The following is a 22,533-nucleotide window of genomic DNA, read 5'->3' as shown; positions in this document are numbered from 1 at the left end:
AGAACAAAATAAATTGTATATATGATGGCCTTAGCTCAGTGGTCGGCAACCTGCGGCTCGCGAGCCACATGCGGCTCTTTGGCCCCTTGAGTTTTTAGCAAAGGCCAGCTTAGGAGTACCCTAATTAAGTTAATAACAATGTACCTACCTATATAGTTTAAAAATTTTGTCTATCAAAAGAAATTTCAATCGTTGTACAGTTGATATTTGGCTCTGTTGACTAATGAGTTTGCTGACCACTGCCTTAGATGAAAAGTCCATATGAAAACTTTACTTACCCTAATAATAAAGCCTATCATTTCTGAGTGCCTGCTAAGAGCCGTGTTACCTACTATGTATTTTACTTGTTATCCCTGGCAGGGGTGGGGAACCTTTTACTGCCAAGGGCCATTTGGGTATTTATAACATCATTCATGGGCCACACAAAATTATCAACTTTAAAATTAGCCTGCTGTATTTTGTCAAACAGTTAATTAACTCACCCCTAATGCCTTGGCAGGACGAGACCAAATCATTTCCTGGGCCTTAGAGGGCCTGCAGGCAGGAGGTTCCCCACCCCTGAAATAGCATCCTATGAGGTAGGTAAAGGATGTAGCAATACATGACACAACATCTGAGCGCCTAGAGCAGGATGGGTGCTGATGCTGTTGGCAGTAGTAGTGCTGGATGATGTAAGATATGGCTTCAAGGACCGACTGTGTGAAATAACTTACCCAAATTATTTCCCTAATCCCTTACAGTAAGGTAACACAGCCTGCTCTGTTTTTACTCTCATTTTGTATGCGGAAACCGAAGTTCAGAGGGATTAGGGAACTTGGTCTCTAGGATGCTGTGAAACAGGCCTAAGCACTATTCAGTACCACCTTAAGAGGGCGTTAGCATACGCAATCTGGAAAATATTATGCTAAGTGAAATAAGCCAAAGGGAGAAAGACAAATATCACAAAAGCTCACTTATTTGTGGAATCTAATGAACAAAAGGAATTGGCCAGCAAAATAAGACCGGGAGCAGGGAAGCATGGGACAGATTGACATACCTCGATGAGGCGTTTGGGGGACAAGAAGAGATAAACCACAAACTTATATACTTGTATGCATAGCCCATGGACACAGGCAATAGAGTGGTAAAGACCTGGGGGAGGGAGGGTTTGGGAGGAGGGGGAAAAAGAAGGAGAAAATAGGAGATATCTGTAATACTATCAAAAATATTTTTTTTAAAAAAACAAACAGTTAAATGGTCCTGAAGACCTAAAATGTTACTACGTTGTTATTTGTGATTCTCAGAATAAGATCTTAACTGAAGTTGTGCTTCAGACATTTGTTGGCTCACCTAAAATCCAAAGAGGAACAAATCTAATGTGTGTAAAGTTGGTAACCAGCACAAGAAGAGAAAAAAGGGGAGTTGTTTTATTCTGACTGACTTTATTACTTTAAAATAGAAGAGAAACAAGAGACGTTTCAAGGTCACTAACATGTCCTGAGAGCTGCAAAAAACAGAACTCTGTGAGGATCTCTGTTACGGTTGTCTCTATTGGTCCAATGTTTGCATCCTGCTGTTCTTTGGTCTTGGCATGAGCAAAGGAAGACGATGTAAGAGAGAAAATATCTTTATTTGGGGTGTGTCACAGAATGAGGTCACTGCCAACTCGAACTTCCTTTCTTCACGCAGAGAACAGTTTAAGTATCTCAGTACTACTTTGGTGTATTTAGTTGCCTATAGGTATAATTTATGTTGAAGCAAAAACAGTGTAGCATTTTAGATCCTTGGGAAATACACAAGACTTGGATGACTAAATGTCATATTTAGGTGTGTTTGTGGGGCGAGAAAGAGAAGAGTCGTTGAGTTAGCAATTGGTTCCTAAATCTTAAGAGCATTACTTTGCTAATGTTTTAAAAACATTTTTCCTCCACAGAAATTCCTACAATTACTCAGAAACCCACCATAACGGATGCTCAAGGTACCACAGCCCCGTCAGCTCCTCTGAAACCTACCACAGTAAATGTTCCAGCTACGAAGTCCCCATCAGCTCGTCAAAAACAAACCACTGTAAATGTTCCAGGTACAGAGTCCCCATCAACTCCTCAAAAACCCACCACAAATGTTCCAGCTACAAAGTCCCCATCAACTCCTCAAAAACCCAGCACAGTAAATATTTCAGCTACAAAGTCCCCATCTACTCCTCAAAAACCCACCACAGTAAATGTTCCAGCTACAAAGTCCCCATCTACTCCTCAAAAACCCACCACAGTAAATATTTCAGCTACAAAGTCCCCATCTACTCCTCAAAAACCCACCACAGTAAATATTCCGTCTACAAAGTCCCCGTCAGCTCCTCAAAAACCCACCACAGTAAATATTTCAGCTACAAAGTCCCCATCTACTCCTCAAAAACCCACCACAGTAAATATTCCAGCTACAAAGTCCCCGTCAACTCCTCAAAAACCCACCACGGTAAATGTTCCAGCTACGGAAGGCACACCAACTCTTCAGAATCTCACTACAAGAAATTCTTCAACTACAAAAGCCCTACTAATTCCTCAGAAAGCCACCTTAACTGTTGTAGCTATGGATGCCCCACCAACTTCTCAGAAACCTATCACAGCCAGTGATTCAGCCACAATAGCCAAAACTTCTCCTGTCTCAAAGGCTCTATCTACAGAGACCCAACTAACAGTCCAGACTCTCCTCATGACAAATTCTTCTGCTACACGAGCCACACTAAAACCCCAGAGCTTCACAACAGCAAAAGCTTCATATGCACAGAGTCTTCCAGTAACACAAAAATTCTCTACTGTACATGCCCCAGTGACTAAGGGTCTCCATTCAACCCAAAGATTGACCTCTGCTCACATTGCAGCAACACAGAATCAAGCTGTTTCCACAACACATAGCACCTCTAAAGGAAATGGACTCCTTACAGCAGGTGAGCTGACAATGCTCAGGTTCCCGAGTATACGTCGATCTAATGTGCAATGGTGGAAAATGTCAACTTGACCAGGATTATGTAATTAAATAATCTGGGATTTGCTGTAGTCAGAGTTGTTTTCATATTAACATTTTGGACTTTCTTCAGAGGCAGAGTTGGATTGTGGTAGGGCACATCTTTAAAAAAGGAAATATTTTGCAATAATATAGGAAAAGGTGTGGCCCCATAAAAAACAATACTAACTTAAGGTTGGTGAAGTAATTCCGTTTTCTATATTAGCTTTAGGGAGTCATTGAATTTTTCAAGACTCTTCAAAGAACCAAATATATGCCATCCTTAAAGTTGACTTCTGGGTCTGGTTCATTGACAGAGACCCATCCCTCAAGCATGCTAAAAGATCTCTCCAGATTCCCTAGAGTTGCTAATTTGGTAAAGCATCTCAACAGTATCTTCTAAGTAATTGAAAACACAGTTCTTTGAAATAGTTCATATTAATGCAGAGCTCCTTCAAAAAAGGCACTGGGAGTAGAATGTGCTATAGACTTTAGAACTACCTGTTGAGTGACTACATGAAACCCATCTTGCTAATTAATGCTGCTTCAGACCAATAGGATGTCTTCTTGTCCCATATCTTGCCTAATGGATAGCCATTTTTATACGCATTCTTCTCCCATAGGGATACCTATTTTGTTTTATTTTATTTTATGTTGTTCTTTGGAAAATCTCAATAGAACTGAGCCAGGAGATAAGTTTAAAAAACATTATTTTAACATTTTGATTGAAGTAACGGCCCATGCAGAAAACATACATGTGTGGTTTAATAACTTTTAAAAAAAATTAAAGTTATTGAGGTGACATTAATAGGATCATATAGGTTTCAGGTGTGGATTTCTGTTACGTGATCTGTGTATTTCACTGTGTGCCCACCATGCAAAGTCAAATCACATACCATCATCATATATTAGGCTCTCTTCACTCCACCCAACACCCTTTGATCTGGCAACCACCACACAGCTGTTTGGGTTCATGAGTATCAGATTTATATCCCACATATGAGTGAAATCATATGGTTCTTAGTTTTTTCTGTCTGACTTACTTTACTTAGCACAATATTCTCAAGATTCATGCTTGTCATCACAAATGGCAGAATTTCATTTTTTTTTTTTATGGCTGAGTAGTGTTCTATTGTGTATATGTACCACATCTTTATTCAATCCTCTATCACAGGACACATTGGCTATCTCCATGACTTGCCCACTGTGAATAATGTTGCAATGAATATAGGCTTGCATACTTGTTTTTGAGTTTTGGTGGTATATACCCAGGAGAAGGATTGCTGGGTCATATGGCAGCTCTAGTCTTAATTTTTTGAGGAACTGCCATTCTGTTTTCCATAGTGTCTGTACCAGTGTACATTCCCACCAGCAGTGAATGAGGGCTCCCTTTTCTCCACAACCTCTCCAGCACTTGTTATTACTTGTCTTGTTGGTAATAGCCATTCTAAAAGGTGTGAGGTGGCATCTCATTGTAATTTTGATTTGCATTTCTCTAATTGCTAGTGAGGTTGAACATATTTTCATATATCTGTTGGCTGTTTATATGTTTTCTTGGAAGAGGTGTCCATTCAGATACTCGGCCCATTTTTTAATTGGGTTGCTTTTTTGTTTGGTGTTGAGTTTTATGCGTGTTTTTTTATATATATATATCTTAGATATTAAACCTTTGTTGGAGTTATTATTTGCAAATATCTTCCATTTGGTTGGCTGCCTCTTTGTTTTGTTGTCTTTTTTGTTTGTTTGTTTGTTTTTTCTGTTCAGAGCTTTTTAGTTTAGTGTAGTCCCATTCATTTATTTTTACATTTACTTCCATAGCCTTTGGGGTCAAGTTCATAAAATGTTCTCTACGACAAAGGTCCATAAGTTTGGTACCTATGTCTTCTTCTATGTAATTTATTGCTTCAGGTCTTATATTTAGGTATGTGATCCATTTTAAATTAATTTCTTAACATGGGGACAAACTATAATCCGGTTTCATTCTTTTGCATGTGATTTCCAATTTTCCCAGACCATTTATTGAAGAGAGCAATGTATTAATTATTACTAATATATTTATTTGAAAGTAATTTTTGCAATGCCTCACTTGTATTCATTGAAAAGTTTAAATAATAAGGTGATATAGTAATTTAAGTTTTGATAATGTCTGCTGAAAAAAACTTCAGTTTCTGATAGTTTCTTGATCATAGGATTAGATCAGTAGTTACTATTTAAGCTTTTGAACTTGTTTCTTGTCATCAAATCATATGACCAAATTTACATGGTGTTTGTTTCAGTATTCAGTAACTCTTTATCATGTTTACTGTTTATAATGTTAACTTGCTGAATAGATATAGGCACTGGTGTGTATTTTATTTGATTGTTCATAATGTGTAATTGTTTTCATAAATTTATTTATAGTTATTTCTTTTAGTTATGGAAATCTGAGTTACTTTTGAACTTTCAAGTTCAGTTTACATATTAAATTTGTAGCAAATAAATGACTTTAGTAATCTTTTTTAATTTTCTTCTTCTTTAGGGGTGACCATCATTGCATCTGGTAAGTCTGACTTCTTGACAGTTAAAATAAATTGTCATCGCTGTAGTAGGTACATTCCATGTTACTGGAAGAGAATATTATCTTATAACTGTCTTAGGCATACTGTTAAAAGGCTGTGTACAAGGATGCCAAAGACAAAACAGGTAAATGTATTTCATTATCATGTTTTGTGGACACCATTAAGTACTCGGTATGTTTTTAAGTACTATTCCCAACCATGTTCTTGTTCCAAAGTAATATTAGGAGCACTTTAAATCATTGGGCCAAGCAATCAAGTATTATTACATGCCTATTGTTTTAAGGCATCATTCTAGGGGCCGAAAAATGACAAGAAAAGATAGTTAATAATACAGTTTCTATCCTCGAGTATTTTACAGTTAATCAGAAATGACTTCTTGTTGTTTTTTAAAAATCTTTATTGTTGAAAGTATTACATATATCCCCTTCCCCTACTCCACTGACCTCTTCAAGAAATTACTTCTTAACCATTTCTAGATTTCTGTCCTACCCTCAAATAAAACTAAGAGTGCTACCTTGGATTACATGTTCTTTCTTTTCCCTTCCCTGTTAGTGATTGAAAGCAAAATTATTTTTTAAAAAATATTCTGTTGCTTTAGGCATGAGGCCAAAAACATCTATCTGTGTTGCAATTTATTTTATTATTATTTTTTAAACATATTTTATTGATTTTTTACAGAGAGGAAGGGAAAGGGATAGAGAGTTAGAAACATTGATGAGAGAAAAACATTGATTCAGCTGCCTACTGCACACTCCCTACTGGGGATGTGCCTGCAACCGAGGTACATGCCCTTGACCGGAATTGAACCTGGGACCCTTCAGTCCGCAGGCTGATGCTCTATCCACTGAGCCAAACCGGTCAGGGCTTGCAATTTATTTTTGCATTTGGTCCAGTCCTTTATTTCATCCATAAATATATTATTTGATGTTATATATTAACAATAAGATTAATAAACTTCCAAAGAAGATGCTAAGAGAAATGTTGGTTAAGAAGCAATACAGTTAAACTTGCATATTGATAGGTAACATTCAATAGAAAATACACTCTTGTAAAAAAGTGTATATTTTAAAATTATGTCCTTGTAATCTGGAGTCTTCTCTCTTATGTATGTATGAATTAGCCAAGGGATTATAAAGCTGAAAACAGGTATTATGAAATTATTTTTTAAAAATTATTTGATAGTTCTTTTATATTTTGAATAAATGTCTCCTAAAATTTAAAACTAAAAGATTTGTTTTGAAAGATTCTGTCAAAATTCAATTTGTTTATTTTATATTTTAAATAGAAATAAAATGTATTATAAATGAATATGTCATGATTTCATGATTTATTTATTTATTTTAATTTAATAAATTTTTATTGTTCAGATTATTACAATTGTTCCTCTTCCCCCCCCCCCCCATAACTCCCCTCCACCAGGTTCCTACCCCACCCTCTTCCCTTACCTCCCCTCCCCACTGTCCTCATCCATAGGTTTACGCTTTTTGTTCAGTCTCTTCCCACACCCCCCACTCCCCTTTCCCCCCGAGAATTGTCAGTCCACTCCCTTTCTATGCCCCTGATTCTATTATATTCACCAGTTAATAATGTTCATCAGATTTTTTATTCCCTTGGTTTTTAGATTCACTTGTTGATAGATATGTATATTTGTTGTTCATAATTTTTATCTTTATCTTTTTCTTCTTCTTCCTCTTCTTAAAGAATACCTTTCAGCATTTCATATAATTCTGGTTTGGTGGTGATGAACTTCTTTAGCTTTTTCTTATCTGTGAAACTCTTTATCTGACCTTCAATTCTGAATGATAGCTTTGCTGGGTAGAGTAATCTTGGTTGTAGGTTCTTGCTATTCATCACTTTGAATATTTCTTGCCATTCCTGTCTGGCCTGCATAGTTTCTGTTGAGAAATCAGCTGACAATCGTATGGGTACTCCCTTGTAGGTAATTAACTGTTTTTCTCTTGCTGCTTTTAATATTCTCTCTTTGTCTTTTGCTCTTGGAATTTTAATTATGATGTGTCTTGGTGTGGTCCTCTTTGGATTCCTTTTGTTTGGGGTTCTGTGCACTTCCTGGACTTGTAAGTCTATTTCTTTTACCAGGTGGGGGAAGTTTTCTGTCACTATTTCTTCAAATAGGTTTTCAGTATCTTGCTCTCTCTCTTCTTCTGGCACCCCCATAATTCTGATGTTGGTATACTTGAAGTTGTCCCAGAGGCTTCTTACACTATCTTCAACTTTTTGGATCTTTTTTCTTTTCCAGTTGAGTGTTTTTTGCTTTTTTATATTCCAAATCTTTGACTTGATTCTTGCAATCCTCTAGTCTGCTTTTAGGTCTCTGTATAGTATTTTTTTATTTCAGTCAGTGTATGCTTAATTTCTAGTTGCTCCTTTTTCATATCCTCGAGGGTCTCGTTAAATTTATCGGCCTTTTCTAGGAAATTCTTGAAAAACCTTATAACCGTGGTTTTGAACTCTATATCCAGTCATTTGCTTTCCTCCATTTCCTTCATTTGTGGCGTGCCTCTTTGTCTTCGCATTTTAGCTGCTTCCCTGAGTTGATGGAGTAGCTTTGTGTGCCAGGTGTCCTATAGAGCCCAGGGGCTCAGCCTCCCCAGTTACCTGAGGTAGACACTCTTGGTGCACCTCTTTGTGGGCTGTGTGCACAGTCTTGTTGTAGTTAAGCCTTGATTGTTGTTGGTATCACTGGGGGGAGTTGACCTCCAGGCCAATTGGCTGTGAAGATCAGCAGTGTCTCTGCTGGGAGGGCTTCTGTGCTCAGCTTGGATGGGGTGGAGTCTCAGGGTGGAGCAGACAGCCTTGGTTTCCCATCAGCCCCACCCTAAGAGGCCCCTGGGTCTCAGTGTCCTGCGGCAATGGCTGCACGCACCTCTGAGAGAAGGCTGCTCTCGAGTTTCGCCCACTGCCAGACAGTCCAGTTTCTCCCCGAATGAGTCTGGTACCCAAAGTCTCACCCAGAGCTGGATTACAGTGCAGCCGGGAGGTTTTGTTTCCCTCCTGAAAGAGAAAGCTAGCTACGCGCTTGCTGCCCGCCCTCTCCACGCATAAGCCAGCCGTGTATTCAGCCGCCCACCCTTTCTGCACGCATGGATCTCCGCACCTCCACAGCTCCTCTGAGGCTCAGTGTCCTTTTCTCTTTCCTTCTAGTTGTAGAATTTTCACTCAGCCAGCTTTCCGGTGGTTCTGGACGATGTCTGCTCTGTCTTGTAGTTTTGAAATTGTTGTGCGAAGCAGCAGTATAGGTGTTTACCTATGCCGCCATCTTGGTTTCTCTCATGATTTCATGATTTAATGTTGACAACAGTGATGTGTTTAATAGATGAGGTGTTTTTCACCTGCTCAGTGTTGTTCAATAAAGATTTGAAATGCTTATTATTTTCTCTTGAAATTCCTAAATTATATATTATGTGATTTCCCAGAAAGCTTTTTTTAGGGTTAGTTATAATTCCAAATTATCCTCAAAAATAAAGAGGAATTTCTTCTCTTTTAAATCAAACATATAGTAATATTTTTATTTGTGATCCTATATTTGTAAAATATAAACCTGAAAAAAATTTATTTAGAGTGACATTTTTTAAAATCATTGTTTTTCTTACTTTTCATTTGCAGTTGACATATAATATTATATTAGTTTCAGGTATACAACCAGTAATTAGACATTATATAACTTACTAGGTGATCACCTTGATAAATCTAGTACTCATCTGACAATATACATAGTTATTACAATATTATTGACTTTATTGACTATTCTGTAACTACCAATTTATACTTTTCAATCACATCACCTTTTTATCCATTTCTCCAAAAACCCCTCCTCCTATCTGGCAACTATCAAAATGTTCTCTGTATCTATGAGTCTGTTTCTGTTCTGCTTGTTCATTTGTTTAGTTTTTTAGATTATATATATAAGTGAAATCATATGGCATCCGTCTTCCTTTGACTTATTTCACTCAACACAATGGCAAGATTTCATTCTTTTATATGGCTGAGTCATATTCCACTTCTTTAGTTATTAATCTATTGATCGACACTTAGTTTGCTTGCACATCTTGGCTATTGTAAATAATGCTGTAATGAACACATGGATGTATATGTCTTTTTCACTTAGTGTTTTGGATTTCTTTGGATAAATATCCAGACATGGAATTACTGGGTCTTTCTTTGTTCATTTTTTGTTATATAACCTATGTTTTAAAGTCTATTTTGCCTAGTATAATTATTGCTACCCCAGCTTTTTTGTTTGTTTGTTTCCATTTTTATAAAATATCTTTTTTCTATCCCTTTACTTTTAGTCTGCCTGCATCGTAAGGATCTTGTTTTGTTACCCATTCAGCCTTCATATGTCTTTTCATTGGAGCATTTAATCTATTTGAATTTAAAGAAATTCTTGATAGATATGTATTTATTGCCATTTTATTCTTTATATTTTTATCTTCTTAAAGAAAACCCTTTAAGGTTTTTTATAATATGGTTTGGTGATGGGGAACTCCTTTAGCTTTTCTTGTTTGGGAAACTCATTATATATCCTTGTATTCTAAATGGTTACTTTGCTGAGTAGAGTAATCTTGTTGGTAGGTCCTTGCTTTTCATCACTTTGAATATTTCTTGCCAATATCTTCTGGCCTCAAAGTTTCTGTTGAGTAATCAGCTGACAGTATTATAGGAGTGACCTTATAGATAACTAACTGCTTTTCTCTTGCTGCTTTTAAGATTCTCTCTTTGTCCCTAACCTTTTGCATTTTATAGCTGTACTAGAGGCTCAGTGTACGAGATCGTGCACTGGTGGTGGTGGGGTATCCCTCAGCCCGACCTGCACCCTCTCGCAGTCTGGAAACCCTGGGGGGATGTCTGCCTTCCTGCTTAGGCCTGCTTCCCTGAGGAGTCCTTAGCACTGCTGCGGAGGCGGAAGAGGCTCCCACCACTGCTGCTGCGCTCAACAGCCGTGAGCCCAGTTTCTGGCTGAGCAGAGCTCCCCCTGTGGGAGCACACTGACCACCAGGGGGCAGCTCCTGCATTAAGCATCTGCCCCCTGGTGGTCAGTGCACGCCATAGTGACTGGTCGTTCCACTGTTCGGTCAATTTGCATATTAGAGTTTTATTATATAAGATACTATTCCATTGTGTAAATGTACCACAGTTTCTTTATCCATTCATCTACTGATGGGCACTTGGGCTATTTCCAGATATTAGCTATTGTAAGTAGTGCTGCTATGAACATAGGGGTATATATATATATTCTTTCTGATTGGTGTTTCAGGATTCTTAGGGTATATTCCTAGGAGTGGGATCACTGGGTCAAAGGGGAGTTCCATTTTGAATTTTTTGAGAAAACTCCATACTATTCTCCACAATGGCTGCACCAGTCTGCATTCCCACCAGCAGTGTACTAGGGTTCCCTTGTTATTGTGTCTTAACACCTGTCTATGCATGACAAGCTTAAATCCCATTATAAAGTGACTTCAATTATCTACTTGTCATTCAAAGTTAAGAAGCCAGATAATCATATAACTTTTCAGTGATCTTTTTGGTCTGGAAAGGAAAGTGTGTGGATTTTTCTTAACATTTTTGAAGAAATACAGAGGCACAGAAAATCCAGTGATAATAGCAAGATCCTGTAGATGTTGCTGAGGAAGGTATGTTGAAACCTGACTTACAAATCTGAAAATTGAAGCTTTATTCAAGCATATTCCTTTGTTTGGCAAAAGTCTCTTTCCAGTGTGACTTCACTTTTCCACAATTTCAATCCCTTTATTCTGTTACATTACATGAGATTATAAGGAAGAACTGAATCTATCCACAACTTTCTTATATGTTAGAGCATAAGGAATACGTTTCTACTTTATTAGATGTAAGTGGGACCTTTTGAAGTGACTGGGTGAACCCATATTTCTTCAGAAAAGGAGACTGGTATCATTTCATTAACACAAGATCTTGTAGGTAGAATTCTGATTTAGATTTTTCAAAAATAAAGACAATACTCTGTATATTGCTTCCGTTCGCTCATCTGCAAAAAATAATATCATTCAGTACAATTTAATAAATATTTATAAGCACTTTCTACTATTTTCCAAGCACTGTGCTAGTTATTGGAGCTGATCAAATGAGGAACAGGTGGCAAACTGCTTTGCAACATTTTAAACAGTGTAAAATATTCCTACATCCAGGAACATTACTAAAACACTACCTTTTCTTGGAGAAAATCATTTTTAAAGTTAAGTAATTTTCCTACCTCAGAGCTCTTCAATTAATGACTAGGAACACTGGAATCACAATAATAATTTTATTAATAATCCATAGTTTCATTTATCCCAAGTTGCATAAATATTAAACTGATTCTGATTCACCTTTGGGATAGTTTTCTGTAGATACCAAGTGGATTTTAACATCATAAATTATTGACATTGTACCTTAAATTCTTTTCCTTCTTTCTACTTTGTGAGATAATACTCTGTTGTCAATCTATGAAGCAATCATTTATGTAGATTTGTTTCTCAAACTTCTGTATTTTGCTCTGTTTTTTTGTTCAGCCATCAACCTTCACATAGTTTCTTCTAGAATTACATATATGTACTAGTTCGAGTTCTAGAAATAGGCTTTTACTTCCATCATCTAGCTATTTTGGATCACTCTACATTTCTATATTCATTTATCATTCAAATTGAAAATGGAGGTTTTCCCTACATTTGAAAATAATGGGATTAATAAAATGTGGTGAAGGTGGGGAAAAAAACCTCAAAAAATGTTGAGGAGACATGATTTATTTTATGAAAATGATATGGTGCTAGGGCATAAGTTAAAGAAATTGACTGGGTGAAGTACTATAAAAACTTAACCTGTGGTGGAAATAGCTGTTTTTGTTTCTTTTTAAATCATTTGTCCACATGGTAGTGCAATTGTGTGATATTTATATATTGCTGATTTGGAACCAGATACACTCATTAGACACATTAGCTTCAGTTTGCTTTTCTAGTATCATTTCTACTTTCCTTTGTAGTACAGATCAGAAGAGTAGAGTTCAAGGACATTGGAGGGTGGAGTGGGGAGGAAATGCATATATGAAAGATTAATGGTCAAATCATTTAAAATTAAGCATGATGGGGTTAAAATACTTAATAATCTTCTCAAACCTATCAAACTAATTTTATTTCATCATTATAATACTTTATTTTTAATATTTTATTTCATTTTTCTTTGAAAGAAAACAGAACAAAGAGTAAATAATATGTAATTTTTACTCTCAAACTTGTAACACATAGAAGCCATATGCAAAAACATAATTTCTGTCTTCTATATTTTCTTTAATTTGCCTCATACTATTGCCTCACAATGTCCTTATGAAATCACACTGTATATATAATTGCTTATGTGTCTATTAACTGTGTTACCATATTTTTCTCCTCTCAAGGACTTACTGTTGGTGCTATAATAATTGCTATTATAATTCTAACCAAAATTTTCGGGAACTATGGAAGATCAGGGTGAGCAGAAATTCTGATGACTTAAAACATTTGCTCTTAGCTTCTTTCCGGTAAAACTTGATATTTTATCATGAAGAGATAATTTTCCTCACTTACTTGTCTTTTTAGACATGCTATCTCTTTATTCCTTTTGTCTATAATGACTACCTTGCATAAACAGACTTGGTGTCTTTTTTTTTTAAATTTCTCAATATATTTAAAAACATTAACAACATTTCAAAGGAAAATGATTTGAAAGCCAAAGTCTCACTTTGCAGTCTATTAATCAATTTGCCTTTCCCTTAGTACAATTTATGGTAGCATACTAGCATGTGTGTTGCACAAAACCAAAGAAATCTAGGGGGGGAAAAACCAACCTCTAACATATTATTAAATCGCCTGTAATTAGGCCTGTCTTTGAGTTGCATTTATTGATGCGTGCCAGTCTAGCCAAAGATGACAGGCTCTGGCATCTGACTGACTGGTTCCATCCTGTGTCTGCTGTCCATGTGCCATGTCACTGTAAGCAACTTGGCCTCTCTGTGCCTCAGCTTTCTCATCTGTAAAATGGGGGAAATAGAGAACCTACCTGATGGGATTGTAGTAAGGACCAAATGAGTTTCCACTTGTAAAGAAGTTAGAACGTCACTTGGCATATAGGAGACCTTCGGATGGTAAAATAGTAACACATAGGGGAAAAAACCACAGTCTGATCTGAAACATCTGACCTGCCTTGAGCATTCATATATTAAGTATATTGTCATGGTTGGCTCTGGCATTTTCTGCAGACAAATAATTACTTAAATTGACCCTCTTCTGGCCCTCTGGGCGGAGGAAGCAGCATGTGCAAAGGCCTGTCTGAGAAACAGAAGGTTTTTATCTCCTTAAGCCTTATAAACATGATGATGCCTTAAAAACATAAAAACAAATAAATTGACCCTCTTCTGTTATCTTGTAGATTTTATTGTTCAGAAAACTAATTATGGAATTCATATAAACTCTCGAGTCATTTCTGTACTTCCCTAATGCCTCTATTTTCATTCACTAATTAAGAACAATTATATTTATGCTGTTACTAAATTGCCTGTCTTAATTCTTTGACAGATGTGAGCTACTTTTTGCCCCATTTAATGCTTTCCTTTCTCCTTAAATTAACAAATATTGCTAAGTAGTATAATTAAGCCTATGATAAGCTAAAGTATAAGTATGAATGTTCTTTAAATCACTAAATGGTTCAGTATTTTAGCCAAATATTAGACCATTAGGTCCTGAATTTTTAAAATAGGTTTTCCTGTTCATAAAGTGGTCTTGAGGCTATAATACTAAATGTAGTAAAATATAACTTTCTCTTCAAAATTTTCAGGAACTTTTTAAGAATGGGCTTTAAAGCTCAGCCAAAAGCAAGTCTAAGTCATTAAAATGAGTTGATACAGATGCCCCAGCAAAACTGCTCTGGAAAAAAAAGTAAACCAGCCACCTTGTGCTCTGCCTTCCACTTGTTCCATCTCTAGCGTTATCGGTTTACCTTCCAAAGCCAGTGCTTTGGGACTCCGCAGACGAGATAGGTGGAAAGTGGTGAGTGTACAGGTTGCTCTAGCTCTTAGCTGTCATCAGTTTCTTTACTTTTGCAAAGTAATTGGCCATGATATTTTTGATAGGATGAAAAGTGTTGAACCATAGAAGGAAGGACTATTTGTTTCCCCGATTCCTCTATTTCCGAATAAGAGGAAATTCAGGCAAAAACCCCTAAGAAAGAATTTGCCTTTTTTTTTTTTTATGTGCCCTTTAATAATACTCCACTTGCCTTACTTGAGAAGTAAAAGCTGTTGAGAGTAAGAGCTAACTTTATTCATTCCTGGTTATTCTCCTAATTCATATCACTTTTAAAACTTTCGTATCAATGTAATTAAATATTTGATCTTAATGAGGATAGGGCAAAGAGTTCATGAGTCTGAAGGTGATAATGTGCCTTCACCTGATGATTCTTGTGTTTTCTATGAAAGGATTTATTTCTTTTGATACCTTTGAGCTCATAAAGAGGATGTGGTTGTAAGCAACTGCTGGTACTACTTTTTAATTCAGGTTAGAATTATATAATTCAATTAGTGTTTTCCTTCTCTACTATTCAGCTCTTATTACCTCCATGAGAACAGCAAAGCACTCAATGTTATGTTTCATAATTTAACAGAAACTGGTGATGCCTCAGAAGTATGACCTTCTGGTAAATGACAAAAGGTATATAGTTCTATAAAATCGCATTTCTTGCAAAATGTCCATCAATACTGTTGGCTCAGGGTTTGTCTGGTACTAATAAAAGATAATAGAGGCTTTAACCTCTATTATTGTCAGAACTCTTTCTCTTTTTTTGAATGATTGACTAGCATTGGATCTCCCATTAGTATGACATGTCAGCCGTTCTTAACACGTCAGCAATATGCTCATCATCTCATTCTGTGTTTTGCACTCAGTTTATTGTAATGATTAGATGCTAGCAATGACATAAATATTTTGGGGAGAAAAAACAAAAGGTTGATACATTAGGTCTACAAATAAGAATGCCTTTATTCTAACTATTTGCATCATGAGATGATGGGCTTATATTGTATTTGTTTCTCTTTTTTGCTTGGTGGCTTTCAGAGTTTCCAACGTTTAGGAAATATTAAAATTTGGTGTACAGTATATCTTATAAGTCCTGTTTATGGATCTGATAAGATAGCTCTTTTATGTTGTCATAGGAAATTGTTACACAAAAATAACTTCATGTTAACGTATCTGTGAAACTTTCTAGGTGTCTTCTTCTTGGACAAAACTTTCCTCTATTTCACATGTAGTAGTCAAGGGGTTCTCATTGGCTTTTATTCTGAAAGTATTGTTAATTGATTCTACCTCGACCACTTAATTTCAAAAACTATTTTAGTTGGTGTTGGCCATAGTTACTATACTCTAGCTCCACAGTGTCTGAGGTTGTCTATACTGTATAAATTACTAATTTTGCATTGTTTGACACCCCATATTCTTCATTGTTTATCATATCATAACTTAATGTTTCATGTTTATCACCAATAAGTAAAATTACTTTGATTTTAACTTTTTATTTTTAACTTTCAGGGCACACATTTATGACATTGACAGTTTTGCTTATGATGCTGGTAGCCACTGGCTACCTAAGTTAGCCAAAGAAGAGATAAGAAGAAAGTGCATACAAGTACACAGAATATCCTAGTTCTTATAAGTTTCTGGAAGCACGGACACAATATATGCAGTAGTGCTCTTCATCTTGCACATTATCAGTGTCTTTAAGGTGCGCAAGAATGTCAATAAAGCGAGAAGAAACTAATCTGTCCTGGAATCGAATTCTCAACATTTCTAAGCCTCTTGAAAATAAAACAACTCACAAGACTGAGAGTGATTATGTGTCTAAAAGTGTAGATATTTGTGAACATGAAGAAAAGGAAATAAGTTATTTTTCCCCCATTAAATTTGTAATGTTATTTTTACTTACCAAAAAATTAAAAACATTAATTGGATATTGAAAACAAATAAAAAACAACAACATTGCCCAGTCTCTTCTGAGGAAAATTGCCAAAGAGAGATAAACCACATTATAAAATAACCCTTCTTGACTCTGAGGCATTTTTATCTTTCCTTATTCCACTCAAATGAGCTTGAATGGGCTGGCAAATGTTTTAAATGAAAAACATGTTAATGACTCAGAGTGTCAAGTTTCTTGGATTAGTTGGTGGCAAAGAAGTATAGAAGGAAGAAATAATTATTTCTTTCCCATATAAGTACAGATAATTAACAAGAATTTAGCTCCTTTTAAGATGGATCAGTGACAATTTTAATTTTATTCTTAGGACAGTCTTTTTTTTTTTTTTTTTTTTTTTTTTTTTGTAAAAGGATCCTGTGAAAGGGTGAAAAGATGGAAGGTGTCGTTTTATTAACATAATGTCTTTAAAAGTATCCAGAGATATTATAAGATTAACATGAAAAAGGTTCTATATTTCTGAAGTGATTCTAAATTATACATCTTATTTTTTGTGATATTAAGATTATTTATTTATATTAGTGAACACACTGGTTTTAAATGTATAACAAAAAAAAAGTTCAAGAAGATATGTAAAGAAATATTTATTTTCCCTAAATGAAATAAATAATTGATCACATTTTTTTGGGTCTCATGTAGTATTTGAAATTTACTTTCTTAAATATAAATAATTTATTTCTAAATAAGATATTCCCTTTCTGCCTCCCATAAGTAGTTTACAAAGAGATCCTTTTGGTTATCCTAAATGTTTGGTGAAACATTTTGGGTTACTTTTAAATTATGCTATATTGTACTTTCTTAAGCATGTCATAATCCTCTCAGAGTATTATACCACTTGTTACTGATTTACCTAAAGGCAATCACATTAATTTCTAGATTTTTAATGTATTCTTGTCATCTTACATTTTAAGTATATGGAATATACACATAACTACATTTAACAATAATTATCTGTCACATTACATCATCTGCTTTGTTGTTGAAGTATTTTAAACTAACTTCCATACGCACCATGGCATTTCACTGTAAATACTTCAATATGTGTTTCTAACAATACGGATATATATATATATATATATATATATATATATATATATATATATATATAATTTTTTTAACCTTAACCACAATCAGTACAAGTAACAAGACTTAACGATAATTTGCTAATAGTTTCTAATATTTGGTAATTCATTTAACTGTCCTAAAAGTATTGCAAATAGGTACATATCTACCTACTAATTCATTTGTTAACTAGGAGGGCCTGCTCTGCCTGCTCTGTGACAATCTGGTGTTGTCTGCGGTACTAGCAAGGACACTGATTCAGTTATTCAGGAACATACCTGTGAGCCTACTATGTGCAAGTTACCATGTGCTACTGGCTGGCGTTACCAAGATGACAATGACACAGTGTCTGTACTCAAGTTGCTTATATTCTACCACAGAAAGACCAAAATGATATACTTACTGAGAGAAAGAATGTGGAGTTATAAGTGTTATAGTAGTCACCTGTACAGAATACAGAGGATGCCTCAGCTGCCTTTGCTAAGTGGATGAATGTTGGGCAGGGAGCTATTCAAGACAAGATGTGAACTAAGAAAGGACAAATAGAGGAGGGTCACAGGGCAGGATTGGCGACTGCAAAGAGCATCACATGCTCGAGGTAGAAAAGGATTGGAGAGAGTACAACAGTGTGTCATTGGCTTAGTGTAGAAATAAAAATTGTAAATATTTTATTGCAGCTTGATCAAATTTAAAGTTAGAAACAATGGACACAGGTTTATAATAGCAGGAATTTTAAATATTAGGAAATATTGAACTTTGACAGTACAGTACATTGAGTTAACCTTTATATTTTAATATCACTTAGGTAAGGGTAAAAGCTAAAAATAAATATTTAACAGTTTTCTTAAAATAATAATAATGGGGCTTTCTTGTAAGATTTATAATTACTTTGTATACTGTTATCATGAAGTTGAATAATATTTTCCTAAGGTAAGTTCTATAAGACTGTACTTTGGGTGCAAAGATTATCTTGTCTTTACACTTGAGGTCAATGTTTACTTCTTGTAAAAAATTATACTTGCTTAAACACAGAAATCTGTGGTTTATATTATTTAACTCCCTATGTTATGGCGTTTAGAAATGGGGCCACTGGGAAATAATTAAGGTTAGATGAGTTCACAAGGGTGGGGCCCTGATGATGGTATTAGTACCCTTATAAGCCACTCACTCGGTCTATGATATTTGTGATGGCAGTTTTGAGTTAATACTATGGCTAAATATAGTATTCACCATATTGTTAGTTTATAGAATTATTGGTAAATTCACTTTACACTTTAAAGGTACACTTTATATATATTAATTTTTAAACTTAAAGTATACTGAGATCTTTAGCACTGTGATTTTGTGCAAGGTATTTAACCTCTGTTTCTTAGTTTAAAAAAATTACAGTAGAATGTCAATATTTGTAGAATGCTTAAAATAGTGTCTGGCACATAATACACTATGTGTTCATTGAAATTAAGTATAAGTAAACAAAATAAGGCATGTTTCTAAAGTTATTTATCTGTATTTATATGTTTTTATTTTTTTTAACGTAGGGAATTTGTATTGGCTTCTTGTACTTAGCATAATGTTTTTGAGGTTCATCTCATTTGGGGCCTGTATTAGTACTGTATTCGTTTTTACGGCTGAGTAATAGTGTCTTGTATGGATATACCACATCTTGTTTATACATTCACCATCTTAATGGTGAGGGACATTTGGGTTGTTTCCACATTTTGGCTGTTAAGAATAATGCTGCTATGGGCATTCATGTACAAGTTTTTCTGTGAGCGTTTATATGTTTTCATGTTTTCTTTTTAACTACAGAAAACAGTTCAGGCTCCATGCCTCCTGTGTTTGTTTTTCTCCTTGGGCCTTTTCATGACTATTAATTATTGGGCTGTTGCTATTTAACATATTCTGTTCCTCTATGTTGTAATTCAACAGGGATGCTGAGGACTTTAAACCATAGATTTCACTTTTCCTCATCCTGTTACATACCCCAATCGGGATGGAACCTGCAACCTAGATATGTGCCCTGACCATGTGTCGGCTACTATTTCATGTATGGGACGATGCTCAACCAACTGAGCCACACCAGCCAGGGTTGTACTTCCATTTCCTTTGAAACTGGGGAAGTTTTCTTAGTGCTGCTTTATTGTTTTTATTTCAGAGATAGCACATTTAAAATATTAGGGATGCTATCTTGATTGTTTATCCTTTTTATTTGGAATATCTTAGAGACTCCTCCCAGATGTATGTTGCAGTTGGTGGTCTTTTTATATTAATACTGTGGGAATTCCATTGCACACTAAAGACAGTATTATCTTTCTAGTAAAGAATTAGGTACATAAACTTGTCTTGATCAAATTTCCATCCATAGAAACCGAGTTATATTCAGAATATATCAAGGTTATCTTCAGTGCCCATTAAGGGCTCTTGGCTTTTACTTGGACTTCACATTCCCACCTTTTAATTCATGGGCTTTCAGTCAGGGAAGAAAAAAAAAAAAACTCATCATCTTCAGTGGCAGAATCTCATCACATGCGTGGGCAGAGGGGAGGTTATGGCTGTCCTTTTTGTCCGAAGTAGAGAAAGGAAAGAGACAGGCCACTCTGAACCAGGGCAGGGCGGTGGCGGGGGTGGGGAGTGGGGGGGGGGGAGGGGCGGGGGGCTTCCTTGCAGAGACTGTTCTGCACAGAAGTGCCCATCAGGGCCTCAGTGAGCTTGGGAAGCGCAGGTCACACTGCGTATGTACCCTCCAGGGGGCAGTGCTGTTACTGAGGAGAGAATCTGGGGCGGGCACAGGTTCCTGTACAGATGCTCCTCTCACATGCAAAACCAAGCCTCCCTCTGCTGGGCCCTCATTTCACCCGCAGCTTAAGAACCTCTGCCTGCCTTCGGTCCGATCCCGCAGGGTGAGCTGTCAAAGCAGAAGCGCAGTAGGTTCGGGATTTAGTCACGCTTCCTGAAGTGTGAAGGCTTGCAGACTCCCTCCTGTCATTAAAGAAAAAGGAATCTGCATCCTGGGTGGGACCTCAGTGACAGCAGATGGCAGCAGCCCTCTCTCTGAGCTGCAGAGGGAGGTTAACCTTCCTGCTTGTCAGCCTAACACCCCCCACCTCAGCTTAATCATTCAATCTCCAACCAGGAGTAATTCTCTGTTTGAATAAAGAGTCCAACAAAGCTATGGGTTTTACTTCACCTTTTGAATAATTGGGGAAAAAAAGAGAAAATTTCAAAGCTCTTCCTTAAAAATAAAACAAGTATTTTTTATCTTTGATAAAACATATACACTGCCCTAACCGGTTTGGCTCAGTGGATAAAGCGTCGGCCTGCGGACTGAAGGTTCCCGGGTTCGATTCTGGTCAAGGGCATGTACCTTGGTTGTGGGCACGTCCCCAGTGAGGGGTGTGCAGGAGGCAGCTGATGGATGTTTCTCTCTCATCGATGTTTCCAACTCTCTATCCCTCTCCCTTCCTCTCTGTAAAAAATCAATAAAATATATTTTAAAAAAAGACATATACACTGAGTGGCCAGATTATTATAATCTCTGAACGCATCATAATCTGGCCACTCAGTGTACTTCTTGAGTACCTCATTTATTTGATATCAAAGATACTATAAATCGTGCACAGTTTTCCCCTGCTCAGTTTTCCCCTTTGCACTGGTTGATAGAAAGCTCAGGGCAAATAGGTGGTTGATCTCCAGCAAAAGTCTAGAATACTTTTGGTACCCATTTGAGATACAAATACACTGTGTGAGCAGATTATTATGTGTTCAGAGATCATAATAATCTGGCCACTCAGTGTATATTGTGGGGCGCGGCCACAGTGTTTGGACAGGTTCAAGCCTCGGACTAATGAGAGGGCACAGTCCTCTCATGGCCACGTGCAAGTCCCAGCTTGGAGGGCAGAGCCCTCCCAGCACAATGATAGCCAACAGCTATGGTTGTGGGCTTGAAACTATGGTCCGAACACGTGGCCCCACGTGTCTGAGTGATGTGGGCTTGATAGAGTTCAGGTGCATGTAGTTGAGTAGATTCGAAACCCACGAGAATGTTGTAAACATCTTGACCACGCCCTCACTTTGCCTCGTGGAATGTGGCTGTAAAATAAAGACACGGCTTGTAGTCCGTGGCGCTGTCTCTCTCCATCAGAGAAGCAGTGTCCCACCCAGACCCAGCTTTCTTTTCTTGTCTGTCTTTTCTCAATCTTTCACTGCCCCCACTCTGGGTCCACCCTTGGCCGTGCTGGCGCGGCACAATATATGAATTTAAATATCATAAAAGGGGCTCGAGTTATTACAACAACCAATCAGAAGCTCATACTTTCAGGGGGTTTGTTACAAACCAGAGGGTGACTTTTCTGTTACGGTTCTGAGAGGCTTTGTGGGAGAGATGGCAGGAGATACATGGTACCCAGGCTGGCCTGTCGTTAAGCAGTCAAGGCAGGCTTTCCCCTCCTGAAAGCCCCACTCAGAGACAATGGGCTTTCACTAAGCTGGGTGACTTACTAGTATAATGGACAGTATTCCGCATCACTTGCTAAGAAAACAGAATTACTTACTGTAGGAAAAAGTAAGTTCAAATCAAGATAATAGAAGTATTCATTGTGGAAAAGTTGTTGGAACAAAAAGCACTGTGTTGTGCTTAGGTTTCAGGAAAATTAGAAATTACCTAGATTAATGATTTATGATGCTTGCAAAAGGGGAACAAGTGAAATTGTTTATCTTCACCCCAGGATTGCAGGAGCTATGCTCAATTTGAGTTATTGTAATTTTCACAGTAGCCATTGTTTCATATCTTTATCTGATTATTTAAAATAAGGTTTGTCAAATGATAAAAGGTACTAATATACATTTCATAATAGGTAAACCAATAGAGTAAAATGTATAAATACATATATAGACCCAATACTATATGCAAACT

At 36.6% G+C, this 22,533-nt stretch overlaps 1 protein-coding gene across 7 annotated transcripts in view; it reads left to right on the top strand.

Moving 5' to 3' along the window:
• Window positions 1-16,609, top strand: part of CD55 (CD55 molecule (Cromer blood group)) — a 30,185-nt gene extending 13,576 nt beyond the window's left edge. For 4 of the 7 annotated variants that reach the window (XM_079760689.1, XM_079760688.1, XM_079760687.1 and 1 more), the window contains exons 7-11: window positions 1,913-2,923; window positions 5,498-5,518; window positions 12,961-13,033; window positions 15,142-15,247; window positions 16,121-16,609. In XM_079760689.1, coding sequence (XP_079616815.1) covers window positions 1,913-2,923; window positions 5,498-5,518; window positions 12,961-13,033; window positions 15,142-15,226 — 1,190 coding nt within the window. In that variant the 3' untranslated portion in view covers window positions 15,227-15,247; window positions 16,121-16,609. Of the gene's footprint in view, window positions 1-1,912; window positions 2,924-5,497; window positions 5,519-12,960; window positions 13,034-15,141; window positions 15,248-16,120 lie in introns of those variants that run through there. The other 3 variants (XM_079760693.1, XM_079760691.1, XM_079760692.1) reach the window with 3 other exon arrangements.
• The last annotated feature ends 5,924 nt before the right edge of the window (window positions 16,610-22,533 follow it).

This window comes from Cnephaeus nilssonii, assembly GCF_951640355.1.
Source record: "Cnephaeus nilssonii genome assembly, chromosome: 21".
Lineage (NCBI taxonomy): Eukaryota > Metazoa > Chordata > Mammalia > Chiroptera > Vespertilionidae > Cnephaeus > Cnephaeus nilssonii.
This window is presented reverse-complemented; position numbering and strand designations above follow the sequence as displayed.